The sequence below is a fragment of the Carettochelys insculpta genome, chromosome 1 (assembly GCF_033958435.1).
Source record: "Carettochelys insculpta isolate YL-2023 chromosome 1, ASM3395843v1, whole genome shotgun sequence".
Classification (NCBI taxonomy): domain Eukaryota; kingdom Metazoa; phylum Chordata; order Testudines; family Carettochelyidae; genus Carettochelys; species Carettochelys insculpta.
This window is the reverse complement of record NC_134137.1, coordinates 157,212,501-157,238,752: the sequence shown is the minus strand read 5'-3', so window position 1 is coordinate 157,238,752 and position 26,252 is coordinate 157,212,501. Positions and strand designations below refer to the sequence as shown.

Genomic DNA, 26,252 nt, shown 5'->3' with positions numbered 1-26,252 from the left:
AGCAAAAATTAAAAGCTACAGTGACTAAAATCCCTGCAAGCTGCATGGAAACTTCTCAAAGACACCACAATAGAGGCCCAATTAAATGTACACCCCAAATTAAAAAAACACAGTCAGAGAATCAAAAAAGTGCTACCATTGCTTAACAACCAAGTAAAAGAAGCAGTGAGAGATAAAATGTCATTTTTAAAAAGGTGGAAGTTAAATCCTAGTGAGAAAAATAGAAAGGAGCATAAACTCTGTCAAATTAAGTGTAAAAATAAAATAAGAAAATCCAAAAAGCAGTTTGAAGAACAGTGAGCCAAAAATTCAAGAAGTAATTGCAAAATGTTTTTTAAACAAACTGGAAGCAGGAAACCAGCAAAATAATTAGCAGGGAAACTAGATGATTGAGATACTAAGTGAACACTCAAAGATGATAAGGTCATTGCAGAGAAGCTAAATAAATCCTTTGCTTTGGGCTTTGAGGTGATCAACAAGTATGTGGACAAGGGGGAAATATTTAGTTATAACCATCTCAAGAGAGAGATCTTGGAGTCACTGTGGATAGCCCTCTGAAAGCATCCACACAGTGTGCTGCAGCAGACAAAAAAGCTAACAGAATGTTAGGAATCGTTAAAAAAGGGATAGAGAATAAGAGAAAGAATATCTTATTGCCCCTACAGAAATCCATGGTACACCCACATGCTGAATATTGCATACAGAAGTGATTGCCTCATCTCAAAAAAGATAATCTGGCATTAGAAAAGGCTCAGAAAAGGGCAACAACAATTATTAGGGGTTTGGAATGGGTGCCATATGAAGACAGATTACAAAGACTGGGAATTTTCAGCTTAGAAAAGAGGAGACAAAGGGGGAATATGATAGAGTTCTATAAAATAATGACTGGTATGAAGAAAGTGAATAAGAAAAAGTTATTTGTTTGTTCTCATAACATAAAAACTAGGGGTCACCAAACGAAATTAATAGGTAGGAGGTTTAAAACAAACAAAAGGAAGATTTTCTGCACACAGAACATGGTAGGCCTGTGGAACTCCTTGCCAGAAGATGTTGTGAAGAACAAGACTTTAGCAGGGTTCAAAAATGAACTACATAAATTCACAGAGGTTAGATCCACCAATACTTATCAGCTATGATGGGTAGGAATGGTGTCCCTCGCCTCTGTTTGTCAGAGGCTGGAAATGGATGACAGGAGAGGGATCACTCAACCTGTTCTGTTCACACTCTCTGGGGCATCAGGCATTGACCACTGTCAGAAGACAGGATAGTGGCCAAGATGGACTTTTGGTCTGACCCAATATGGCTGCTCCTATGTTCTTAAGAATGTCATCTTACTATATGTGGGCTTAGGAAGAGGAAGAGTTTCTGTGCAATTGTACCAATATATACTGTCTTTTCTATTTATGGAAAATTTATTTTATTGATGGTCTTAATAAACTATCTTTTACTAATAATTATTTAACTAATATGTATTTAGAAACTAAATTTAAAATTAATATTAATACTCCTAAAAAGGACTTTAAAAATTCCCAAAGCGGGAAAAGCAGCTATTTCTACTAAATAAATGTGATACCGGGTTTAAGTTCAATAGAAGAAACAAGATTACCTAAGTACAGAACACACAAATGCCACCATGAAACAAAATACATACATTTTCCTATTATGTCAGAATGTTAAACTGTGAAAATATTTCACTCTTAGTGAAGTAGAGAGATAATTTCATTCTTCCAATAACTTGGGCAGAAGCTACAGCAGCATACTATGCTGACAACACCTTCATAACAATAACTTTCCCTCTTCAGAGTATTTAGTTTAACCTTTACACAACAGTGTCTTCATATGGGCATCTTAGTTATTAGAGAAAAACAACAGTCCAACTACATATTGAGGTTTCAATGCAGTGGACTATTGAATAATAGGGGATAAAAGGATATAACAGAACACAAAATTTCTAGATTTTACTTCTTTTTTTTTTTTAACTCTCCATCTATTTATTGTATACATGGAACAGTACAGCATGCTTTCATAAATCAGATATCTCACACTAACAAATTATGCACGGATTACAGATGACCTTTGGAGTAGCTCAAGGTACAGTCACAATCATGCATTTAAAAAAACCCTGCGTTTCATCATAATGTGTGAATGTATGAAATTAAATGAGGCTTGCAATGTAATCAGTGTGGTTGGCTGCTTTAATATATTCCATTTCAATTTCAAATCACCACAAGCCAAGAGTGACGAATCTAATTTGATCAGTTGTTCACAAAAAACACTGAAAGGAGATATAAGCAGACCTATCAAGAGATGGTAACATGGCCAGATTTCAAAGGCAGTTAATAGATCTTCTGCCACAAGCAGCCCTTAAAATATTCAAAATCAAACGTTTTAAAGCTTGCAGTGTTGGAAAGTTATAGCAAAAAAGAGCTTTTGAAACAAAAGCTGCCTTTCATAAATAGTGACTTGCCTACATTCACAAAAGCCAGGAAACTCAAAATGAACGGTCAAACCTCCAACAAGCAAGGTGTAGTGGGGTGGTAAACACAATGGCATCTCACTGTGACTAGATCATTGGAGGCTTTCAATATCTACACAAGACTACTTGTAGATAGATATGCTATGGGCTCAGCTTCCAACTATCTGAAGCTGACACTCAACTACATAATTCACTATTAATGCAACCATCATCACTAATAAAATGACAAAATATTGCCAAGAGATCACTTCTTGGATGAAGAGCATTTGGCTGAAGCTGTACAACATGACTGTCTTTTCCTTTTGTTAAGATACAAACTAAGAGGGCTACCTCTCTGTTGCTGTACATAGGCAAGACTGAAATGATGCTCATGAGAAGGGGGAAAATGCTTTGAAGAACAGTATTCTTCACTCTTGTAAGAGAGCATGTCTGACAATATCTTATGTGTGCAAAGTAAGAAGTTGTGGAAAAAAGGTGTAATATAGGAATATAAGGGATATGTCTACAGCAGAGCAATACAACTGAAACAGGGAAGTAGACTGTATGGGTACCACATCATTAAATACTTTCTGACAAAGGCTGAACTAGCAGATGACTGGCGACTGAATATACACTCAACCAAATTCCATTGTAGATTTTTCTATCCATGATGTTACAGCTCATCTGGAAGAGAATTCTCAAAGTCCCTAATGCAGAGAAAGATTTTGGTTTTGTACACTTTCTAGAAATGCAGCTGCACATGCTTAGTCTTTTGTTCACTGTATGTCAAAAAGAGTTTATGAATAAACTGATTGCTTCTCTGGACTGCGCTGTTCTGCAAAGGTGTCTTTTAAAGGCCCTTTTTACATTCAAGTTATACAATAGTATTTTTCTCATGCTTGCTATTTAGGTTGAAGAAAGAGTGAATTATGTGTTGTGATCTGTGGAACACGTACTTCCTCTTTGGGGTAAGATCATCTATGGCTCTTAAAATTACTGTATTCATTAAATATACAGTATCAAAGTTTGATTGCTAAGGCTCCTAACTTTAGAAATTCTTTTGGCAAGGTACCAGCCATAAAGAAGCTTACCTTGATGATCAAATACAAGGGATTAAAATGGTCATGATGTGAAAAACTGTGATGTTCAGTTGAGCACCCATGCCTGGAACCGAATCTCTGCTGACTTTAGAAAACAGGCTACATGAAGGAGGTTTGCCATATTTACAGCCATCTGTGAAGGAACATATAACTCTGTTCTGAAATTGTGACTTTTATCTTGCTAGTTCTCAGGCTTCAAGACAGGATGTCCTGAAGAATTCCTAGTATGTATAATCATTTGTGATTAATACTAATTTATTGAAACCATTTCTACAAATCTGTTCCAACAAGCCAAGTATTTATAAGAAGATTATTTTGGGAAGCAGAGGGGGAAATTGGTTATTTCAGGGTAATTTACTCATAGCATTTTGCTCCATTCAATGGGGGTTGTAATCGTGAAGCAGGGTACAGTTAACTGCTTTGACATTATGGCCTTTCCCCCCATTTTTATCAAAAGACCTTGAACAGAATGGAATCCTACTTAATTCCTTGAAAGGCTCCTAGCATGAGTGATAAATCCAGATACAATCTCTCTTAAGATACTCATTGGTAAATAGATGGAATCAAAAACTGACTGGGATATTGAAAATATATTTCATGTGGAAATGATACCTCCATATTGATTAGAAAATGATGCCATTTCCTTATTTACAAAGATACTCAGGAAAATCTCAGTGCAACGCACCATCTTTCCTCACAAAGGTAGGAGATCTTTGAATTCTCAAGGATTATTTTTACCATCACGTCAAAATACTCCGTAAAAAGAGAATGTTCTGGGAACATGTCTAGGACATCTCAGAGTCATATAAATTCTCTTTCAGTGATGAGTTGCTCAAGGACTAGTCAACGTAGGTCGGAGTGGTAAAGGAACCACCTCAAATTCTTAATTTCTTTTTAGAGAGTCAAAATAGACAAGGTAATATCTTTTATTGGCTCAATTTCTACTCGAGAGACAGAACTCTGCTGCTGGTCTGGGAAAGGCACTCACTGTGTCACTGTTAAATACAAGAATAGTAACAAGGTGGAACAGATTCTTGAGTATAAGTAACTAACACAGAACCTGTGGAACACCACAAGTACAGCAGCATGAGATCATGCCGGTGGGGCATGGCACTCTTCAGAATGGTTTTCCCTGCCAATACCTAAGCAAAACCACACCAAGTTTTGTCTTTGTACCAGACAAGGGATAAATCTTATCAAAAAAGGGATGGACCCATGAATAGTGGCCTCCATGAATACTGTCTCAGCCTTCATTTTTTACAGAGGCGATAATATTTTTACTTACGTGCTGATTAACAAGGTAATGGTGGTTTCTTCATTACTATATGTAAAATATTTCATTTCAGGTATTTACTCTTCTTTATAATTAAAATGATTAGAATACATCACAACAGAGTTTTCCTTTATAATCATAGGTATACTTGACCATGAGAGGCCCTTCTTCAGACATATCCAAGACTGTAGAGATAGGCAAGTGATTGCTGATGGAGGACCCATTATCAGAACATTTTTAATTCAAATTATCAGCATGTATTTAAGGATAGGTTGTCTGAGTTCCATTTGTAATCCATACATGGACAGAGCATTTAAAAACCACAAAAATAAAAACAAAAGTCCACAAACCCCTGAAAAAGGCTGTGATATAATTTATCACATTCATGGGCATTTCAAGGCTTTACTTAGTCAACAGAAAATGTGGCCTGAACTTTTAAATACACCACTGTTGGAGAAGCTTATCAAGAAGGATAGACTCTTTATTCTCTGAAGTTGACAACTTCTGCAGAGAAAACAGGCCTTCTACCCACTGTAATTTATTTTAGAGGGTAAGAAAAAGAAGTCTTTTAGTAGCATGTCCTTTCTTATTCTTACTTGTTGATCTCCAGAACAAAATGGTAAAGCAGGGGGAGTCTGAAAACTTCAGACTTCGTCTTCTTTTTTTTCTTTTCTTTTTTGCATTATAACAGAAAAATGAATACATCATTTAACAAATAATGTTATGACATGATTTAAATTGAATTAAATTTTGTGCAAGAATTGTGGAGCATCTCAAACAATTAAGAGCCACAAGACAATGACAATGGTAGAGGAGGGATTGTGGGTTTCCATTAATTTGGAATCGGAATGGGGAGCCTCTAGTCTCATCTGCCATTCTGCTTCCTGGAAAAGAGCTTTCATATTATATCTGCCTGTATAGACGTAGATTATAGATTTTTGGGGGTGGGAAAAGAGAATGTGTAGAACGAGAGAGAGGAAAACAGGCCTACCAGGCAGCTTCTCCAAAGATAGACAACTGAGTGACTAGCTAGTAATTCCTAAGAACATCAATGTGTGAGGTGAAAAGAAGCCTCAAGACAGGATGTATACTGGTGGAAAAAAGGCTGCTGGCCATAGAGCCCCAAAAGAGAAAGTGGATCTAAAATTCCTAGGGAGTGGGTCTGGGAGTAGGAATAGGAGGCCAAACATATGAGAAACCAAAGCTTTCCAGTTACTGCTCAATAATATTCAGCTTGCCAAAAAGAACTAATATTTGGACTATTTTGTTTATACATTCCTATTCACTTTGCTTTGTTCTTACAGAAAGGTCATTTATCTTGTTCCCATTTTTCAGGAGAAAATATAGCTTATCGTCTCCCAAGATAGTGTGTGATACATTGTACACTAGAACCTCAAAGAAATGAAAACCAGAGTTACAGACTGACTTGTGAACCAGACACCATGTGAAACTGGGAATAACCAATCAGACAGAAACAGAGACAGAAAAAAATTCACTGTTCCTCTATTGCAGCTAGAAGTAGGCACATCTGTGTTGCTTGTCCCTATCTAACCCCAACCACCAGGCGAGGGGGAGCTGCTTACAGCTAAGAGAAGATTCTGGGGCTGCCCTTGCCCTGGTGAGTGGTGGAGGGACACATTGTTTTTATCCTCTCTCTGGAGGCATCTACATGACGAGATAAAATCGAAATTAACAGAGTTAGCGTGATATTAAAGTGTCACTGTCTTCAATGTAAATACCATTAGTTTGAATTAGTGAGCCCTAACAACAATAACAAAATGTCGATATTACTGGAAGGGTATATCATCAATTTCAAATTTCAGAATAAAGGCTAGTGTGGAAGTGCCATGTCTTTAATTTGAATGTATTGGCTTCCAGAAGGGTCCCGTATGTATCCCACAAAGCTACGTAGTGACCCTCCATGTACGACCACTTCCTTCTCCGCTGCTCTCCTCAAGCCGTGCAGAAAGAAGGTCAAAGAAAGCCTGCGAATTTTTGATTGAATTAGAATTTGAATTCTGCAGCGCCCAGGCCTACAAATATACAGGTCCAGCTGTAGAGCTGATGGAACAGGATTGGGGTGGACAGGGCTGATAGCACATCTGCCCACCGCTATGCCAATGTCCACAGAGTACGCACAGCACAGGGAACCAGGGCGGGTTTGGGAGAGGGCTGAATTCTGTTACTGGGTCCTCCAAATTCTAAGACAGTGCTTTGCCTTCTGGGATTCTAACATGAAACACACAAAGAGACTGGGGCTAAGGCACTGTGGGATAGGTACCCACAAGACACTGCTCATGCTGTCGAACTTGCATAGGGCAATGGGGACACAAAACAAGACAGAAAAATGATGGGTTGAATTTCAAGAAGGTATGTGGACACTTAAATTTGAATTCATAAGAACGAGGTTAAAATCGAATTTATCTTGTCATGTAGACAGCCTCTTTCTTTCTCTGCACTGGAAGAGTGACAAGCTGAACTGCTGCTAAGGCCTGGCCTGGAGGGTCAGCTGCTGGAGCTGGAGTCTGAATTGCATTTTGTTCATAGTTATGGAACATGTCAGAGTTACAGACAGAAAGACAGATAGTCAATCTCCATTCCCTGGGGTGTCCCTAACTCTGAAGTTCTACAACAATAAACCCTCAAAACATGCAACTGTGAGTTAAGCGCAACTTGAAATCCTGGCCCCTCGGGCCCTGGCTCAATCGCTCCTCCCCCATGACCTGGTTCAAACCTTCTGTGCGCTGCTCTGGCTCAAATTCCAACCCAGTTCAAACTCCCTATGCATGTCTCCAGCTCACCCCCATGCGCATGGAGCCCCAGCTCAACTCCACCCCCCACTCTGCAGCTCTAACCCACTCCAGGCTTAATCCCCCTGCCCCGCTCCCATGGTCCCAACCCACTTCCAAGCTTAACCCTTCCCAACTGCCCCTCCCAACCACAGGACTTACCTTTCAAAAGGAGCTCCAGGTGCTCCTGCTGCTTCCCCAGCTGCAGAACATGAGTTCTGCTGGGGAAAAAAGCCCCGCCCCCCCCGACTTACACTAAACTCGAGTTATGTGAGGGTGTGTGGGAATGCAAACCTCGCATAACTTGAGGGACTACTGTACAGTAATATTTCTTACAAAGAAATCATATTTTAAAAGACAGGTCAAAGACATAGCCCCAGAGGCACAATAAATATGTGAAATCAAACTTTCGTGTAATTTTCAGAGAAACACCACCTTGGAATACAAAATAACCCTGTTTCACAAGAATAGTCCAGTCATTTAATTTTTTTTTAAATGGTTGAATTTTATATCCACATGTAGAAAAAAGAGACAGATTGATTGGATTGTATAGACCAACTTCCTTTCAAGAAAGATTTGTTGCTTGTTTTACATTTACCAGCATTTTCACTCTAGTTTTGATAACACGAGCAACTTAGTCTCCTCCACTTTCTTGGAAAATTAGTCACAAGTAACTTTCCAGATGTTTAATCTTATATTTTCCTTTCCTTAATTTACTCTATTAAATGTAGGTATCCCTTGTTTTAACAACTAATTTCTTGTCCCTTCTGGAGGTATCTATACATCAAATATTTGCAGAATTATTTCTCCCCTCAATCACTAGTTAGACAAGCTACATTATTTAACTCACACTTTCCTTCTCTGCACGTGCAGTCCAAATTTGCAATAGACAGTTTTGCTGCCTTGCTACACTGCAAATCACTGCATTACTGGTACATCTTTAGTACCACCATACTCCAGGTTTTCTTCCTCACACTGAGTACGTATGTATTTTGGATGATTTTTCTTCAGATATTTGTTCACATTATTTCTAAGTTTTTAAATTCATGCATCTAGTTTCTAATTTAGCTGGTTCCCCCAGCTCTCATTTTTATTTCTCTTTCCTCACCAGTGTTCGTAACTCCTAATTTAGTTTAAACTCTAGAATCCTTTAACCTACACTCTATTGCTCCTTTTAGTTCATTAAACAAAACCTATTAAATAAGATCAGATCTATCCCCAGGGTAGCACACCAAACAATTACCCCCCAAACTTGATACATTGGCAGACCCTTAATTATTGCAGCATAACTGCTGCCAATACAGTTCCATGTGTTTTGATGCAATGGCAGTAAGCTCCTTTACCTGTTTCTAAAAAAAGCCCCTCATTCTATAATTACTGCTACTGGGAAAAAGTCTCATTTGAATAACTCTTGTTAGAATACAGTGTATTTTTAAAGAGATTCTACCTACCAATATCACTTCTGAAAATACATGAGGGATTGGGCCAATCTCAGGCATTTTAAAAAATGTGCATACTCATGAAAGTGAATGCATTAATTTTGGACATTTAGGGACCTCTGATTGAATCAATAGTTTCTTACTGATCAGGGGCTGAAGTCCCAATCGAGGCACACTTCTATATTGCCTAGAGGGGGTGCGTGCCCAGATGTGGAACAGGAGCTGCATGAGGAGAAGGAGATTACTCTGTTCCATAACTGTGGTTCTTTGAGATGTGTCCCTTTATGGGTGGTCCACTTAAGGTAAGTATGTGTCCCATGGACCTTTGGTTAGCTGTGTCTGTTCTGCCCATACACATGTTGCTGACAAGATCATGCCCTGTACTGAGGCTATAATAAGCTATGCACATAGACACACTTCAGTTCCTTCTCGACCACTGAGTTTCAGAAGGAAACACTCAAGCAGAGAGGAAGGAGGGAGGGTAGTGGAGTACCCACAGGGACACACTGCTTAAAGAACTACAGTTACTCTTTTTTTCTTTGAATAGAGACCCTAAAGGGTACTTCACTTCAGGTGACTCTCGAGCAGTACCCCCATAAGGAGCAGGACATCCTGGAATCAAATCCAGAACAAAGAACTGCATTGCCAACTAATGCATCAGATCTAGAGACACGTACGAAGGTGTTAAACCTAGAGAGGATGCATACTAAGACCATGTAGCAATTCTGCAGACCTCAAATACATTTTTAAAGTATAGCCATATATGCAGATTGTGACGTCATCAAGTGAGGTGACATACTAGTAGCAGATGAAATGCTGACAGCCCTATAACAAACAATTACACACCCCAAAAGCTATTTTGATACTCTTTTGGCAGAAACAGAAGAACCTTTAGATCTGTGCAAATGAAACAGGACTAAATTATTTAGTAAATCTCCTAGACAATCTAGACAGAAGGCTAACATCTACCTGTCCTCTAGGATATAGTACTCTCCAGCATGCAACTAGGTGGTTTTGAAAAGAAAATTGATAGGTAAATGATTCAATTCAGACTCAACTCAGAAGATATATTAGGAAGAAAAAATGGGTGTGGTCAGAAAGGAACTTTGTTCTTGTAGAATACTGTGAAAAGAAGAAAAAAAGCAGTCAAGTAGCACTTTAAAGACTAACAAAATAATTTATTAGGTGAGCTTCTGTGGGACAGACCTGCTTCTTCAGATCATCAAGCCTGAAGAAGTGGGTCTGTCCCACGAAAGCTCACCTAATAAATTATTTTGTTAGTCTTTAAAGTGCTACTCTACTGCTTTTTTGTTTTGATAGTTATATAGACTATCATGGCTTTCTCTCTGTTACTGTGAAAAGAAGGTTTGTCATTGAGGACCCAGTCTCTCCAACTCAGTGAGCTCATGTAAGAGCCAGAAAGAAGGCTATTTTCCTGGACAAACACCACTGAATACACTCTATGAAAGTTTGCCAGTGTTCTGTCTTGGGGTGAGACAGTAGAGAAGGAAGCAAAGGTGGTTCATTTGTGCACTCCTACATAGCCTTGGTTTCTGCCATGAGAAGGCACAGAGTGCATATGTGGGCCAAACAGGCACTGCTAGCTAGAAATCAGCTTGAAAGGCAGATGCACGCTTGAAGTGGAACAGCTATAGGGACACTAACGAGAGAGGTATTAAAGGGGGTTTCAGAGGCCTGCCCCCTTTCTCGGAGGATTTCTGCTGAGACAGAAGGGACACTGTTGAACCCTAGGAACTGATCCACAAGGCGGTTCTCCTGATCTGGCTCGAAAGGGAATGTGCCATCATTATTAGTAACGACTTGATTTTCCAGTCTTCTATACCCTGGATTTGAAGGCCAAATAGAAGTTACCCCTTGTGCATCTGCCCTAGGCAGCAAACCCACGAGTGGCCATCTTTGACTGGAATAGCCTCTGCCCATGTGAGGTAACATGTAAACTCCAGGAACCTGGACATGGGCCTCACAAAAGGGGAGGGGGATTTTTTCCAAAGCAAATAAAACAATATTTTCAATAGACAATTAACTAAAGTAATTAAAGCTAATCAGTTAAATTAAACTAAGTAAATGAACTTAGCATGCATCTAAGGCATGTACAATGCGGACATGCTAGGCTACTTCTCAGCATGAGCAACTGAGATGGAATTGAGTAGTGTTACCACATAAAAAAAGACACCCTGGCAAGGGAGTGCATCTGTAGCAGTATCTACCGATTCATGTTTTTTTAATATTTCTAACAAACAGAACACTCCCTCACAAAGATGTCCTCTTGACAGGTCAAATATGGTAACCCCAGAAGTGAGGGCAGTTCACCCACATAGTCCTACATAGCCATGGTCAGAGGCATGAGGTCAGTACTGTATGTGCAGGTCAAATGGACAACACTATGAAAAACTCTGATCAAAGGTACGCAAGAAGTTTATGCACCTGAAATGGAGCACCCACAGGGACTCTACTGAAAGAAGTAATCGAGTGATTCTGCTTCTTTTTCACAAATGTAGATCATTAAGACATTAACTGGGGTTGGGTGCAAAAACCAAACCTCATCTCAGAACAGCAGGCATAGATGGGAAATAGGAGACAAATGACTGAATAATTTAAATAATCTACCCCAGTAGTCCAAATTAATTCTGGTGAAAAACTGAACTAGCTTAGAATTTTCCTCAAAAAAATGAAAATAAATACAACTCACATCCTAGCTAAAGCTCAAAAAAAGCCCTTCTTTAGAATTTTGTATTAAATTGCACTTCCATTTTTTTTCTGGAAGCACAGACAAAATGGTTATCTGTGTTGGTATTTTAAATCTGGCTGAAGCCAAAAAAAAGTGGAACTCTTAAGTTAAAAGAAAAAAAATTCTATCCTCAGATGTCTAGTCAAAATCTTCAATAAAGACCCAATTAAAGACTATGCAGATATGAATTTGTTAGTTTTTAAGGTGCTACATTACTGCTTTTTTGTGAAGCTACAGACTAACACTGCTACCTCTCAGACTATTTATGCACATATGAAGACAACTGAACATTCTGTGATTCACTATCCACTAATTTATGTATTTATTGTTCAGCTACCTACAAATGCAAAATCTTAAATGGTATACATATTTGCCCCCTTGTACTACAAGCCAATAAACCAACATTTTTACATAAGTAATATTTCACAGATCACAATTATATGGTATATCAAGTTGATTTATCATCAACTTGTCCACTTAAAGAGCCTACAACACTATTATAAGTCAAGTTCAAGATACCAAATGTAAAATCTTCCCCTGCATAAAAAATACTGGTTGTGATTAAAACAATTAATAATTATTGGTAGCAACTTAATAGGTACTGAAAGCATAATAGCTATATTTCTTTTAGCAATTCTGTTGCATTTATGATACTTATTTTGGTCAATTGAAGTAACTAATTTTCAATAAAGACATTCTGAACTATAAGTCTTAGCAAAAAGCAAATGCAAACTATCTGTTTCACAAATGAAAAAAAGATTTTGGAAGGAAAATACATGTAATGCTTCGTGTGTACTTTACACAAGATAATGCAACATACTAACAATTTCTCCTATTATCCCTTTTCCACTCCACCATGAACTTACCGTGTCAAACAGAAAATAGTCACCCAACAAATATATCGTTAGTTTCATGTGTTAGACATTTATGCACCCACCTACAGTTACATAAAAATATGAAACAGCCCAATAAATAGCTGTACATTTTAATTCTAAGTTCATAATATTTGACACTAATAGGATTTTATTTGTTTTTATCCTCTAAACAAAGTAGCTCAGTCTGTCATTCACTTCCTTTTATTCATTTTTTGTTTTGTCTTACTGCATGCATCTCTTGTAAAGTGAAAATGTCTGTTTTAAGATAAGTGGAAATACTACAGTATGTAACGTTTTCATGTCAAAATAATTACATTATTATACTCTGAGTTAAATTATTTAAGGTGGGAAAACATTTTGATATTCATTTGACAGTTGTAATCTTGGCAGGATCAAATCAACTTCTTGCAAAAGAGCTTCCACCAGTTGTTTAAAAAAAATACAGAAGGGGGCTAAGCAACTCAAAGAATTATCCCACTAACCTTTCATCCTGAAGATGTGGGAGTAGATCTTGAACTAAGTTACAAAAGAAGTAGTCAAATTCACACCTGAAAGCCAATGCAATTTAGACCATAGTTTCACTTGTCCTGGGTGTGGGTGTTTAGTGTTCAGAATTTATGGTGATGAATACCCTACATGTATGCTTGCCATGCTTTGTTTACATCTTAGAACCATTGCATCACACTGGACAACTAGTTCTTTGGTTAGACAGGCAACAAACTGGAACAGCAGATGGACTGCAAGTCAAGACACTGGCACTATGAGATCTTCTATACAGCCTACGCCCACCTTAGGTTTTACATGCATACTTCATTTTCATAGCAATAAAATCTTTACCAATTTTTTTATTTTATTTAATTTTTACCAAAACAAACACAATTATCTCCATTCTACATTGCTAAGTCTTTATAGCGATAAACACATGACCACTACACTTTAGCATAACTTCCACGAAAAACATTTCAATAAATCAGTTTAAAATTGCTTCAGATGATCAGTTGTCATATACTAAATTTTTATCACTGGATCATGCATCATTCACAAAACCTATGCCAATTAATTAAATAAATTCTCCTGGCTGACAGTATAAAATAAAATAAAAAAAACCCTTTCGATATTGTGATGCAGTTACATACATAGCTCTCAACACCTTGAGGTGGAATAGATCTTAGTGTTTGGTGACACATGCCCGTAGGGCAAGAAAGCGTCACAGTCTTTGAAAAGGGAAATGTAATCTGTTTATGATATATAACTTATGAAGGGTCTCTCACTTGATTATTGTTTTTCCAAGGTTACTGCCATCAACAAAACTAAAATGTGATAAACTCTTTACAATAATAACCAATGTATACTTTAGTTTTAACAGTCAATATAGTTCCTTTTGGCAAGTTTAGGAAACTGATCGGAAGATGGTAATTCACGGCTTTCTAAGTCAGACATTGAGGATGTGTTAATTGGTGTGCTGATACTGAATGTCAACAGACCTACACAGATTTATATCATCTCAGGATTTAATCCTTTATATTTAAATATTAATTTAGGGATGAAAATAAGCAGAGTTGTTATATACAGTTAAAAGGGCGGGTAACAATTTTTTCAAGGACAAGTAATTCTCGTCAGTGCAGGAAGTTTTATATAAAAGATACATACACACAAACCCCATTTTACCCAGAACATATATTATGTGCAGGACAATTCCACAAAATTTCCACTGATTTCTTATTCTTGACACTTAACGACTTTTTGCAACAGAGATTATCAGTTTCCCTCTTTTATTAGGTCCATATTAAATTCTAATTATTTATTTTCCTACCACACCCTTCTCCCAGGCTCAAATTATTTTTCCCATTTTAGTGAAGGTATTTTTCTTCAGGCAGGTTCTCTTTCCACTGAATTTTAGACATATTAAATAAATATTTGCTGTTATGGTGAATATAAGACTAAGCCTTGTATTTCTGATGTTACTTTGATTACTGTCATTGGTTTGCTGAATGATACATCTAGGAATTCATTAGGACTTTATAATATTTTTATTCAATCAAAAGTTATTGATTTGCTTACTGTATAGACATGAGTAATTTCCCACATTACTACTAAATGTAAGCACAACACTTACACTTATTTTACACAACACTTATTTTAATCAAAAGTTTGCCTGACTACAAATAATTTTTGTTCCAAACTGTATTATTATACAATTATTTACATTAAAGACAAGTAATGAAAAGTGTCATCAAATAGACATACATTAAAATATGGTCAACAAGGTAACAAAAAAAGTTCTTTAAAAAGCAAAGACAGCCAGGCTATATCTACGCTAGAAACATCTGTTGACAGTAACATCAGTCAACAGAGTCATCTACGCACAAAAGCAGATGAACAGAACAATCCACTCTGTCAACAGTGAGTAGCCAGACTGCCCTGCCCACTGGTCAACAGAACAGCTGCCCGGAGGCTCTTTCTGTCGACAGAAGTGTTTACATTGCACTTCTGTCAACAGAACTCTGACAATAGCATTATTCCTCAAATTTTCGAGGGATAACACTGTCGAGACAAATGGAGACTTCTGTTGAGACTTTGTCGACAGAACGTTTTGTGTGAGTGTGTGTGTAGATGTTCCCTAAGTTATGTCGACAGAAGGCTCCCTCTGCCAACAAAACTCTCCAGTGTAGAGACCGCCCCCATGGATAAAATATTAGCCCCACCAAACTCAAGGACAGTTTTTGCATTAACTTCAGTGGACTCAAGATTTCACATCATATATATAACATAGCCACAAGGCTGTGGACGGAGAAGGGGCACCCAAAAAGGGTAGCTGCTTCAGGGCATAGCGATTTAAAAAGGATCAGGGTCTATATCACAGTAGCAGAGGTGGTTAGAGCCCTGGCTCCTTAAAATCATGACCAGAGCCCTGGGTGGCACTGAGGTCTGACTACCCCACCCCCTCTCCTTCTGCAGGGCCCAGAGTCAAGCGCCCACCTGTTATTGCCCATGGTCAGGTGTAGTCTGTTGCCAGCTCTGAATTGCCATAAACCTAAGCATATTTCACCTATTGTATTTATGACCAAGCCCAGATACCATAAGCACAAGACCCAAAATGCTGGATAAATCAAACTATGTAATTTTCTACGCCCTCTGTTTTATGATTATTTCTAAACTAAAAAAAATTAAATAATAAAAATGAAGGACCACTGAATTTGAGCGTATGACAGACATTGCAAATTAAATGAATGAAATTACCATGAGTGAGTCAAAACGTTATGGGAATTCTATGGAAGACTGATTGTAACGTAGAAGTTGAAATTCTCTAGTCCATGACCCTCAGGATCAGAGTGGTACCGGACAAGAGAATTTTCTGAACCACAGGGGGCAAAGATTTTCTAGCAGCATTACCAACACTTCCATGGCTTACTGGGCTCTTAGAAGCCATCTAGGGGTAAATTACAACTAAATAACAGTACAGAACACTGAGCCAGGACTGGTGGCTGTGAACAAGCTTTATGGGACTCAGCCACACCTATGATGAGCGGTTGTCTGGCTAACTAAAATCATGCTGGATTACAGATGTAGCCGGATGAGAGAGTGCTGAATTAGAGAGGTTCATCCTGCAGAATCTCAGTCTCTAGGTGGTGGTAGAGCATGTTTCCCCTTGTTAACCAAGTTACATTTTTGTAATGACTTTTGACTCACTTGTGATATAATACCAGATTACCTCAGATATTCAAAGCAAAATTATCTTGTTCTAATATCCACAATCTGATTATTTCATCTTTTGACTCAGTTCCATTTATGTGACGTTCCATTTTGAAGTATCATACTCCTTGCACACACTTGATTTTAGTAACAAAGGATGTATCTGTACTACTAACCTAATTGAAGTAGGGTACAAAACAACCTTCTACTCAATTTCTTTGTCATCCACAGGTGGTAGGTGATATTTAATTAGATGGCACTCACACTGAAGAAAATGAAAGAGCTCTTTCTGCAGCTTTCCCTATCATGTTGGCTGGGGGAGAAAGAGGCCAGGAACTGAACTTGTGTGTCATATGTAAAACAGTATACAATATTACCAATAGGTCACTGGTTGGTCTTTTAAATAATCTCTAGTGAATAAATAAGATTTCAGAAAGTTTTTACTAGATAATTACACTTCCTGATTTTGTAATTAGTGGAACTAGATGTAATTACATAATAATTATGATGGTAATTACGTAATTAAGATGTATAATTATGTAGTAAAAAACATTATGGAAATAAAAGCCATTAACTGTATAAGCACAATACATTTTAAAAATAAATTCTGCATCATCTGTTTAAAACTACTATATTTCTCAAAATACCAAAATGATTAGTTCATGCTATTAATTGCTTGCTGGCAAGTTTTGTGAAATTTTTTTTTCCAGAAACATTAAACAAGCATCTGAAATCTAACACCCCAATTTACAATATGTTCTTTTGCCAATCGGGTACACACATACCAAGGTGTATACAAAATTACATGGTTCCTGTTTGCATTGTCACATTTCCTAACTCCACAAAGCTTAATTTAAAAAAAACTCAAGAAAATTGCGATCTGAAACCTAGTCAAAACTTTTAAGTTAGCCACATTCGATAATCTTGACAGTGGTCTGTAAAAAGCAGCACAACGTCAGACTCTTTTTCACTACAGAAATTCATCTTCTGTCACAAGAGATCTCTACTAAAAGCTACTTTGTATTTTAACTCAGTTTATTAACAAAACTGACAACATTCTGAGAAAACAATGACCTAGGTTTTCATGGAAAAAAAGTGTTACAGGGCTCCGAGATTTTTTTATTTATTTATACACACACACACACACACACACACACACACACACACACACACACACACACACACACACTCTCTCTCACTCTCTCTCTCTCTCTGAAACAATGGGGTCAGGCAGTGGAGATTTTAAATGAATTTTCAGTTTAATGACAGTATACAAGGTAACTATGCAATATGTTTAGGGAGATATATAGACATCTGTAACCTGCCTACTAGAATTAAATATTTTCAGTAAATTAATTTTAACATTTTACTTTTAAGTTTCTCCTTCACTTTCTAGTTTACATAATTTTGTGTGATTTGTGTTTGTGCGTAAAATAGTCATCACTGACGCACAATTATTTAAGTACAGTAAGTTGCAAATTAGTGTCAGGATATGTACTTGAAAAAGTCAACTAATTATTATAATTCCTGCTGAGTCAAGAGTAAATTAAACTGACTAAATCTCCCTAACCCCAAAATTAATATTTTACTAATGAGGAAGAATGGGCCAAGATTAAAGCACTGGACAGTGATTCAGAAGGTCTCCATTTTACTCTTGGCCAGGGTCAGGCAAGATCCAGCCCACGTACCGGATCCAGCCTGCTAAGACTTTTAATTTGTCCCACAGCCTGTCCCTGCAGCAGGAAGCAGCACTGCTCAAAGCAACTAGCTGCTCCTTCTGGCTCTTTGCACTGCAGAGGTGGGAGAGCTTTGTGTACTACCCTCAGCCCCAGCAAAATTTCTCAGCTCAAATTGGTTGGAAACTGACGAATGGGAGCTGAGAGATTTTGCTGAGGGTGGGAAGCACCACGAAGCCCTCCCTCTCAGCGCAGAATGCCCCACGGAACAGCCAGTGGGAAAGGGCAGCTGGTAGACAGGAAAGCCTGCCTGAGAATGCTGCTGGCCAGGAACTGCTTCGAGGTAAGTGCCCCCCATTCAGAGCCTCTCCCTGGCACCTCCACCTCATGCACTCCCCTCCTTCCCAGACCCTGCACTCTCTCCTATAACTCTCCCCCAGGCCAGAATCCTCTCCTACACCCATATCCCCTCCTGGACCCTGCAACCCAATACCCCGCCCCAGGTCATCACCTTTGCACCCTCCGCCCCGGAGCCCCACATCACAACTACCTCTCAGATCCTGCACTTGCTCTTACATCCCTCCCCCATGTCAGAAAACTGCACCCATACCCCCTCCTGCACCCCGCACCCCAATACCCTCCCATAGGCCACAACCCACTCCTTCACCCACTTGTCCGATCATATCCCACGGTCTAATGTGCACCCCAGTCCCCAACCCAGAGTTCCCTTCTTCATCCAACCTCTATCCCAGACCCCACACCTCTTCCATATTAAAGTGCAGCCCTTTACCACTTACCAAGATTTATGAGTGGGTCCCTCATCAAAAATTATTGCCCACCCCTGCTCTCGGCTCTATCACAGCCTTCTTGTTTGACCTTAGGAATGTTTAATTTTTCTGCACCTCAGTTTCCATAATTATACAATGGACCTACATCAATTCATAAGAGTATTATAGGGTTTAATTCATTAATGTCTGCAAAGTTTAGATGAAAAGAGCTATAGTAATGTTAAGTATATTTGTGGTTGGTGGAAGGGCACTCCCACTAGCAGGTTCTTGGGATCTGCCCACCATGCTAGCAACTTCCGTACCTCCGTCGTGGGCGATACTACCCTGTGGATGGTATGGGATGCCGGTTTGTAAATACTTGCCAGCCAATACTGCAGGCTTCACATGTGTAACCTGGCATTCTGTACCACAAACGTGGCGGCCGCCATGTGCCCCAACAGTTGCAGGCATGTTAGGACCGGCACCGCGGGGCTGTATATCATGACTTGCACCAAGATTTCATGGTGCGGAAGCGGGCGTCGGGCAGGTATACTCTTGATGCGATAGAGTTTATGCACGCCCCTATGAACTCTATATCTTGCGTGGGTTTGGTCTTTGACTTTGCAAGGTTGATAACTAGGCCCAGCAAAGTAAACGTGTTCGCGGTGACGCGTATTATGCGTAGGACCTCTGCCTTTGAGGCCCCTTTCAGTAGGCAGTCGTCCAGATATGGAAAGATAAACATGTCCTGCCTGTGCAGGTAAGCTGATACCACTGCCAGGGTTTTGGTAAAGACTCTGGGTGCCGAGGATAGGCCGAACGGAAGAACCCTGAATTGGAAATGTTCTCCGCTGACCGTGAAACGGAGGAAGTGTCTGTGTGCTGGGTGGATTGTTATACGAAAGTAAGCGTCTTGTAAGTCGAGGGCTGCAAACCAGTCTCCATCGTCCAGTGCCGTAAGTATGGAGGCAACTGTAATCATCCAGAAGCGCTGCTTGCGCAAGTATCGGTTGAGGCCCCGTAGGTCCAAAATCAGCCTCCAGCCTCCTGTTTTCTTCTGTTAGGAAGTAGTGTGAGTAAAAACCTTTCCCTTGGAATTGTTCCGGCACTCTTTCCACCGCTCCTATAAACATGAGGTGATCTACCTCCTGCTTCAGCCTCACCTCGTGAGAAGGGTCCCTGAGAGGAGGCCGGGTGGGAGGTTTCGTCGGTGGAAGTGACTGGAGGGGGATCGTGTAACCCGTGGCCATAATTTCCAGCACCCATTTGTCTGTTGTGATCTTTTGCCATTGGGAATGGAACGGTTTGAGGCGATGAGGGAACATGAGGTGAGAGTGGCATTGAGCGATGGTATTGATAGTGCAGTCCTCGACATACCTGTCAAACTTGCTGCCTCTGGGCTTGCCCCGAGGTTGTACGACTTTGTTGAGAATGTCGCCTGGGGGCCCTGTACTGCTGCTGCTGTTGATGGTGCCCTTGGTCATAGCCTTGCTGATATTGTGCGCGCTGTGGTTGGTAAGCGTAGTGCCTTTGCTGAGGATAGAATTTCTTTTTCTTGTATGGAGAAGTGTAGATACCCAAGGTCTTAAGTGTGGCCCTCGAACCTTTGCTAGAGTGGAGGACCGAGTCGGTTGATTCTGCAAACAGCTTTTGCTTGTCAAAGGGAAGATCCACGATCTTTGCCTGTAGATCTCTGGGGATACCAGACGTCTGGAGCCAGGATTCCCTACGCATTACCACCGCTGCGGCTGTTGAGCATGCCGCTGTGTTCGCCACGTCCAGGGCAATCTGAACTCCCGTTCGCGAAGACGTGTAGCCCTCCTGGACAATCGCCTTTAACACTGGCTTCTTGTCCTCCAGAAGGGAATCCATGAGAGAGGTGAGTCTAGAGTAACTGTCAAAGTTATGGTTTGATAAATGTGCCGCATAGTTTGCCATTCTCAATAATAGGCTAGAGGAGGAGTAGACCTCCCTGCCGAACAGCTCTAATTTCTTAGCATCTTTATCCGACCCCCCGATTTGTACTGAGACGTCTTCGACCTCTGCTGGGACGATTCGACCACCAAAGAATTGGGCTGTGGGTGGATAAACAGGAACTCCATGCCCTTGGCTGGGACGAAGTATTTCTTATCTGCCCTTTTGTTCGTCGGCAGAATAGAGGCCGGAGTCTGCCATATGTTAGTGGCTGACTCCATAATGGCTTCGTCCAGTGGGATAGCGATTTTAGATGAAGCCGGGGGTCTCAAATTTTTCAGGAGTTTACGATGCTTCTCCTGTACCTCTGCTATTTGAATGTCCTGCATGTATGCTACTCTTCTGAACAGCTCTTGGAATTGTTTAAGGTCATCCGGAGGGGAGACATCACCGGGGACAATTGCCTCATCTGGGGAGAAACCGCTGGGATAAACCTCCCCCAAGTCCTCCGGCATGCTTGCTCCTTCATGGGCTGTGAAGGAAAGTCTCAGGACTCTGGACCTAATTCCCCCTGGGACAGCTGCATTCCTCTCCCACAGCGAGAGTGTACACGGGAGTATTGGCGAGGAGTGGGAGGGGAATCTGCCCCTGGATCTAGACCTCCGATGTCAGTGTTCAGTATGATGAAGACGGACATAACAACATGGACAAGGGCCCGGTGATGGAGACCTGGACCACGATCGGAGAGTGGGATCTCCATGACGACATTGATAATGGTGAAGCTGGTTTGTGATAGCACTCATAGGGATCCATGCCCAAAATGGGTGAAGGTGGCCTGAGCCACGGCGAAGGTGGTTGGAGGAACAGAGAGGGAGGTCCGAAATAAGCCGGTGGAGTTGTCGCCTGGCGATGCGGCGTGTGTATCTCGGGGGGCGGGGCGGGGGGAGGTGCCTGGGTGATAAGGGCATCGCAGCCCTGTCTGGAGATGGACTGAGGTGCCGGGTTTTGGCTCTAGCCTTCCCCTGCCCCTGCAGGGTGGGTGCCACCCCCTCCCGTGCTGGGGATCTCGGCCCTGCTGTCGGCGCCACACTTGGTACTGTCATCAGCAGTGCCGCGCAGGTAGCTTCCTCCGGCGCTGGTGGGCCCTGTGCTGGGTGCCCCTGCGCCGTTATAGGTGGTGCCGCCGATTCCGGCGCTTGCCGCGCTGGCGCCCACAGTGCCCTCCGTGCCGACTGCTGCATTATCGGAGGCCTGGCCATGTGCGCGACCGCGCTGCCGCTTTCATCAGACCGCGGCTGAGGGCTCTGCATTCCACTCATCCTGCTCGCTGGAACCGCTGGCAAGGATCGAGCTGGGGAGAGTTTCTTCTTCTTTTGCACAGAGGGGGTCAAAGATGCCGCCTTACTTTTATGTGACCCAGAGGGCCCTTCTGTGTGAGGCTTCTCCAGCGGCTCAGGCTGGAGGGCCTTATCAAACAAGATTATTTTGAGCCTCATTTCTCTGTCCTTCCTGGCCCTGGCTGTAAGCTTAGCACAGTGCAAACACTTCTGGGTAACATGAGACTCCCCCAGGCACCGAATGCACTCACTATGCCCATCAGAGGCCGGCACAGCCTCGCGGGCATGACTCACGCTTCTTAAACCCCGAGGAAGCCATCGCAGTGAGTCTTTATTGTTAATCGGGTACTTAGCCGCTAATTAGCGCGTTCTACCACCCAGATAACATTCACGGCCCTCAAGGTAGCGGACGGCTTAAAACAGCCTTCTTTGTCCGCTCCTCTTCCCTCCGTTCCTCTTCTCTCTACTATTTTGTATGTTTTTTTTTTTCTTCTTTTTTCTTCTTCTTTTTTTTTTTTTTTATAATAGGAAAAAAACAATGAGCTAACAAGGAAAACAACTATCTTATCTGTCTCAGGCTATAGAGCCGGAGCGGATTCCATCTGCAGCCGTTGGCGGTTGAGAAGGAACTGGAGGGGACCGGATAGCGCACATGACTGAGGGCGCACAAGGGAGTGGCACGCATCGGCGCATGCATGATCCAGTGGAAACTGCTAGAAGAATTCCAATCTGCGGCGCCAGGTGAGCCCGACACCTACTGTGGAGCACCCACAGGGACCAATCGAAGAAGAAGTGTGTCTTTTGGGGTGCCGTTCTCACACAACTAAGCACAACTGTTGTGTGGTTAGTTAGCAAGTGGTGTTGTTTACATCCTCATCTATGTAAATGGCTGAGGAACTACCCACAAGCTTCTTCATCCATGCCCTCAGAAGTTGCAGTTCTTTGTTTTTCGTTTGTTTTGTTTCTTGTGCCTCCCTTTCAGTTTATGTAGGTCAATTCATGTTGTCTGATCAGATCCAGACTGAAACACTGACGAATCTGTCCTAGAAGTGTATGAAAATGAGGCTTGCTACCCATATTTTGAGTTGATTAATAAAACATTTCCCTCCTCTGCCCTACTATTTTTTAAGGAAGGGAATTTACAGGAAAACCAGATAGATCCCATATTGTTGCTATTGTCTGTGATTAGAGTTTTTTAGCAGTCAGGCAAAGGTGAGATTCTTGTCGTCTTTTCATTACATAACCAACCGGCCCTAAATTAGGAAGGTGGTACAGGTTGAACCTCTCTAGTTCAGCACCCTGGGACCTGACCAGTGCCAAAAGAGAGAATATGCCAGATCATGGGAGGTCAGTATTGTCTAGCAGCATTACCAACACTTTCACTGCATACTGGGCTCTTCTAAGATATTTCGGTGTAAATTACAGCTAAAGAACAGCACAGGACAGTGAGAGACAGGACTGGTGGCTGTAAACAAACTTTATGGGACTATGGGGAACTTGGCCACACTCATGATCAGTGGTTGTCCGGCTAACTAAAATCGTGCAGAATTACAGATATTGCTGGATGAGGGAGTTCCAGACTAGAGAGGTTCAACCTATAGCAGCATTTCTGTGAGCCTTGAGAATCTGGTTTCCAAATGACTTAGGACCAACTAATAAGGCAAATTAGTCTCTCTCTCTCTCTCTCTCTCTCTCTCTCTGCGTTACTCTACCACAGGTGAGAGTGCCTGAGGTGCACAGTGGTGTAAGTGAGAAAAGGCTTCTGACAAGGTGTTCTCTGTGAGGGCTTTGGCATTCACTCTTCCATCTACAGTCTAAAACAGCTTTAGCTGGATAGCCCTTCAGGCCACATTGCAAAGTCTGTCTTTTTTTGCCAGACATTTGAAAATAGAGGAAAAGCACAATTGTACGATGGGCAGTTGTTGGACATGAATTTGAGTTTTATGTTGCCCGGGTAATTCATGGTGGGTGTTATTACATTTTATTACTGCATATAGTGTATTTTATGACACATTTTTAAGTGATGACAAGAATATACACATAAGTGCCCTTTTATCACACAAAGTAAATAAATACAGATGTGTATCCATAGAGTTTCAGGCTTCTAAAAATGACACTCAGTTCTTTCAAACATTTTCACATCAAAACAGGTGTAGTAGCATCAGAGTTTATGCTTGGTTCTTGAAATTTGAAACACCTGTGCTGGTTCAGAAAAGTTTTGTCTGTTTTTATGCTAAATGCTGTTGCTTTATATTCTAGCTTCTGGGATAGTTCCAATGAACATTCTTCACATTTCATGATCTTACTGGAAGGTCCCTACTCTGGGAGTGGCTTCCCTGGCCAAAGGGTTCTTTGCTTGTAACTAAAAAGGCCTGTTGTCAGAACGAACATTACCTAAGCAAAAGTTTGTGATGATGTAGTTACACTAAAACATTAGACTAACAAGTCTTCCTCCTTTGGATCTTGATAGCAAAGCAACTATTTCAAGTTGAACATTTGTATCACTAATTTTCAGTATTCCATCCTGGAAGCTCAAACTGCAGTAATGAATTCACATTCATAGGGCCCGTGGTTTTTTGTGCAGGTATTTGCCAATAAAATAGACCCCCGACTGACCAGGGTTGTGTTCTCACAACCCTCATGCAACTCTGGGGAGCCAGGAAACTGATGAGGGCACCAGCCCTGGTCAATTTCCTGGCTCCAGTAAGTGGAAGGGAGCTGGAGACCAGGCTGCTTCTCCTCATCTTCTACTCTAATTGGGACAAAGGCATGTGGCAGGTTGGCGGCCGGGGGGGAGTGGTGGTGGTGGTGGGGAAAGGGTGTTCTGCTGTGGAGATTTCTGTCAGGATACTGGTACTGCTATCTCATCTTCTCTTCATAGGAGCCACCATGAACTTTGAGTACTCGTTTTTGGATCAACAATGCACTGAAGGTGGGGTCCAAAATTTAGTTTTAGTCTTGAGTTATAGAGTCACAGACTGCTCTGTCCATCAACTTGAAAAATCACCTTTCTGCATGAAAACTGTGTTATCGGTTATTGTTAACTAACATTTCAATAACTGAAAAAAGTAAATGAGTGTCTTTCAGTTCACTTAATTTGTATATTTAACTGTGCTTTAGTTTCATAGCTTTTCTTGTTCAGTCAGTTTGCTGCTAACCGCTGTTAACACAAGAATTTAAGACAAAAGCACTGAAATTAAAAATATTTTGGACCTACCTTATCAAAGATTTTCTATCAGAAACACGAATTTTTAAAAATGAGTTAATTTAGTCAAGTTGACAATGTCCCTTCCAATCTCATAACAAAGAGCAAATTTATCTTCAGAGAATTTGAAAAAAGCTCCACATTCTTGTTCCCAAAGCATGATTACTTCAGGAGAACAGGAGCCATATATAAGGGATTCTTAAGCCACTGATTCCTATGGAACATCATCTTCATGCAAGGGATTCTTAAACTCATTTGGTCTCCTACTTTCTGTGCGCTGTAGGTTTGAACAGCACAACAGAGTAGGCTTGGCTTTTATGATGCAAATTTCCACTTTAAATTCAAGAAGTAATTACAGTATTTTAACATACCTTTCTCTTGATCAGTAATAACTTTCTCCATTGCATAGTCCACATCAAAAATGTACCGGTAAAAGCACAGCTGGGTGTACAGGGCCTTGTCAGAATACTGTAATGTAAAACAACATAAATGAAAACCACTATTTCAAGAAAGCTCAAACCTCAAATCGGTATGTTTTCTAGTATCTGCATCAATACACAACTGCAGAAAAAGTGATCCTCTTACTGATTTCCTAACATATTCTCCTCATGTCAGGTGACTATTTATTAAGAGCTGCAAATTCATTATTTGCAGGTTACCAAAACTGGCTTTATCAAACTATAAGTTCATATGCACTCATGTTCATAATTTACACTGTAAATGGGAAGACTGCTACTACTGAATTTTATCTAAAATCCTATCTTCTACACTAGCTCATAGTTAAATCATTCCTTTAAAGGCTTTATTATGGATAATCATATTAAATGCATCCATTTTCACAGATACATTACAAGTACTATACGAGCACGCTGGGACCCAGGTCAAATGTAATATATGGAATTTGGAATTATGGGATAAAGGATAATCTCATGATTCCTCACACACTGAAGCACTCTACAATGGGATGGCTCTCAAGATAT

At 40.6% G+C, this 26,252-nt stretch overlaps 1 protein-coding gene across 2 annotated transcripts in view; it reads right to left on the bottom strand.

Moving 5' to 3' along the window:
- POLA1 (DNA polymerase alpha 1, catalytic subunit) overlaps positions 1-26,252 on the bottom strand; it is a 373,413-nt gene that overhangs the window by 39,883 nt on the left and 307,278 nt on the right. For both annotated transcript variants that reach the window (XM_074983379.1, XM_074983380.1), the window contains one exon: positions 25,644-25,740. In XM_074983379.1, the coding sequence (XP_074839480.1) occupies positions 25,644-25,740 (97 nt within the window). The remainder of the gene's footprint in view (positions 1-25,643; positions 25,741-26,252) is intronic.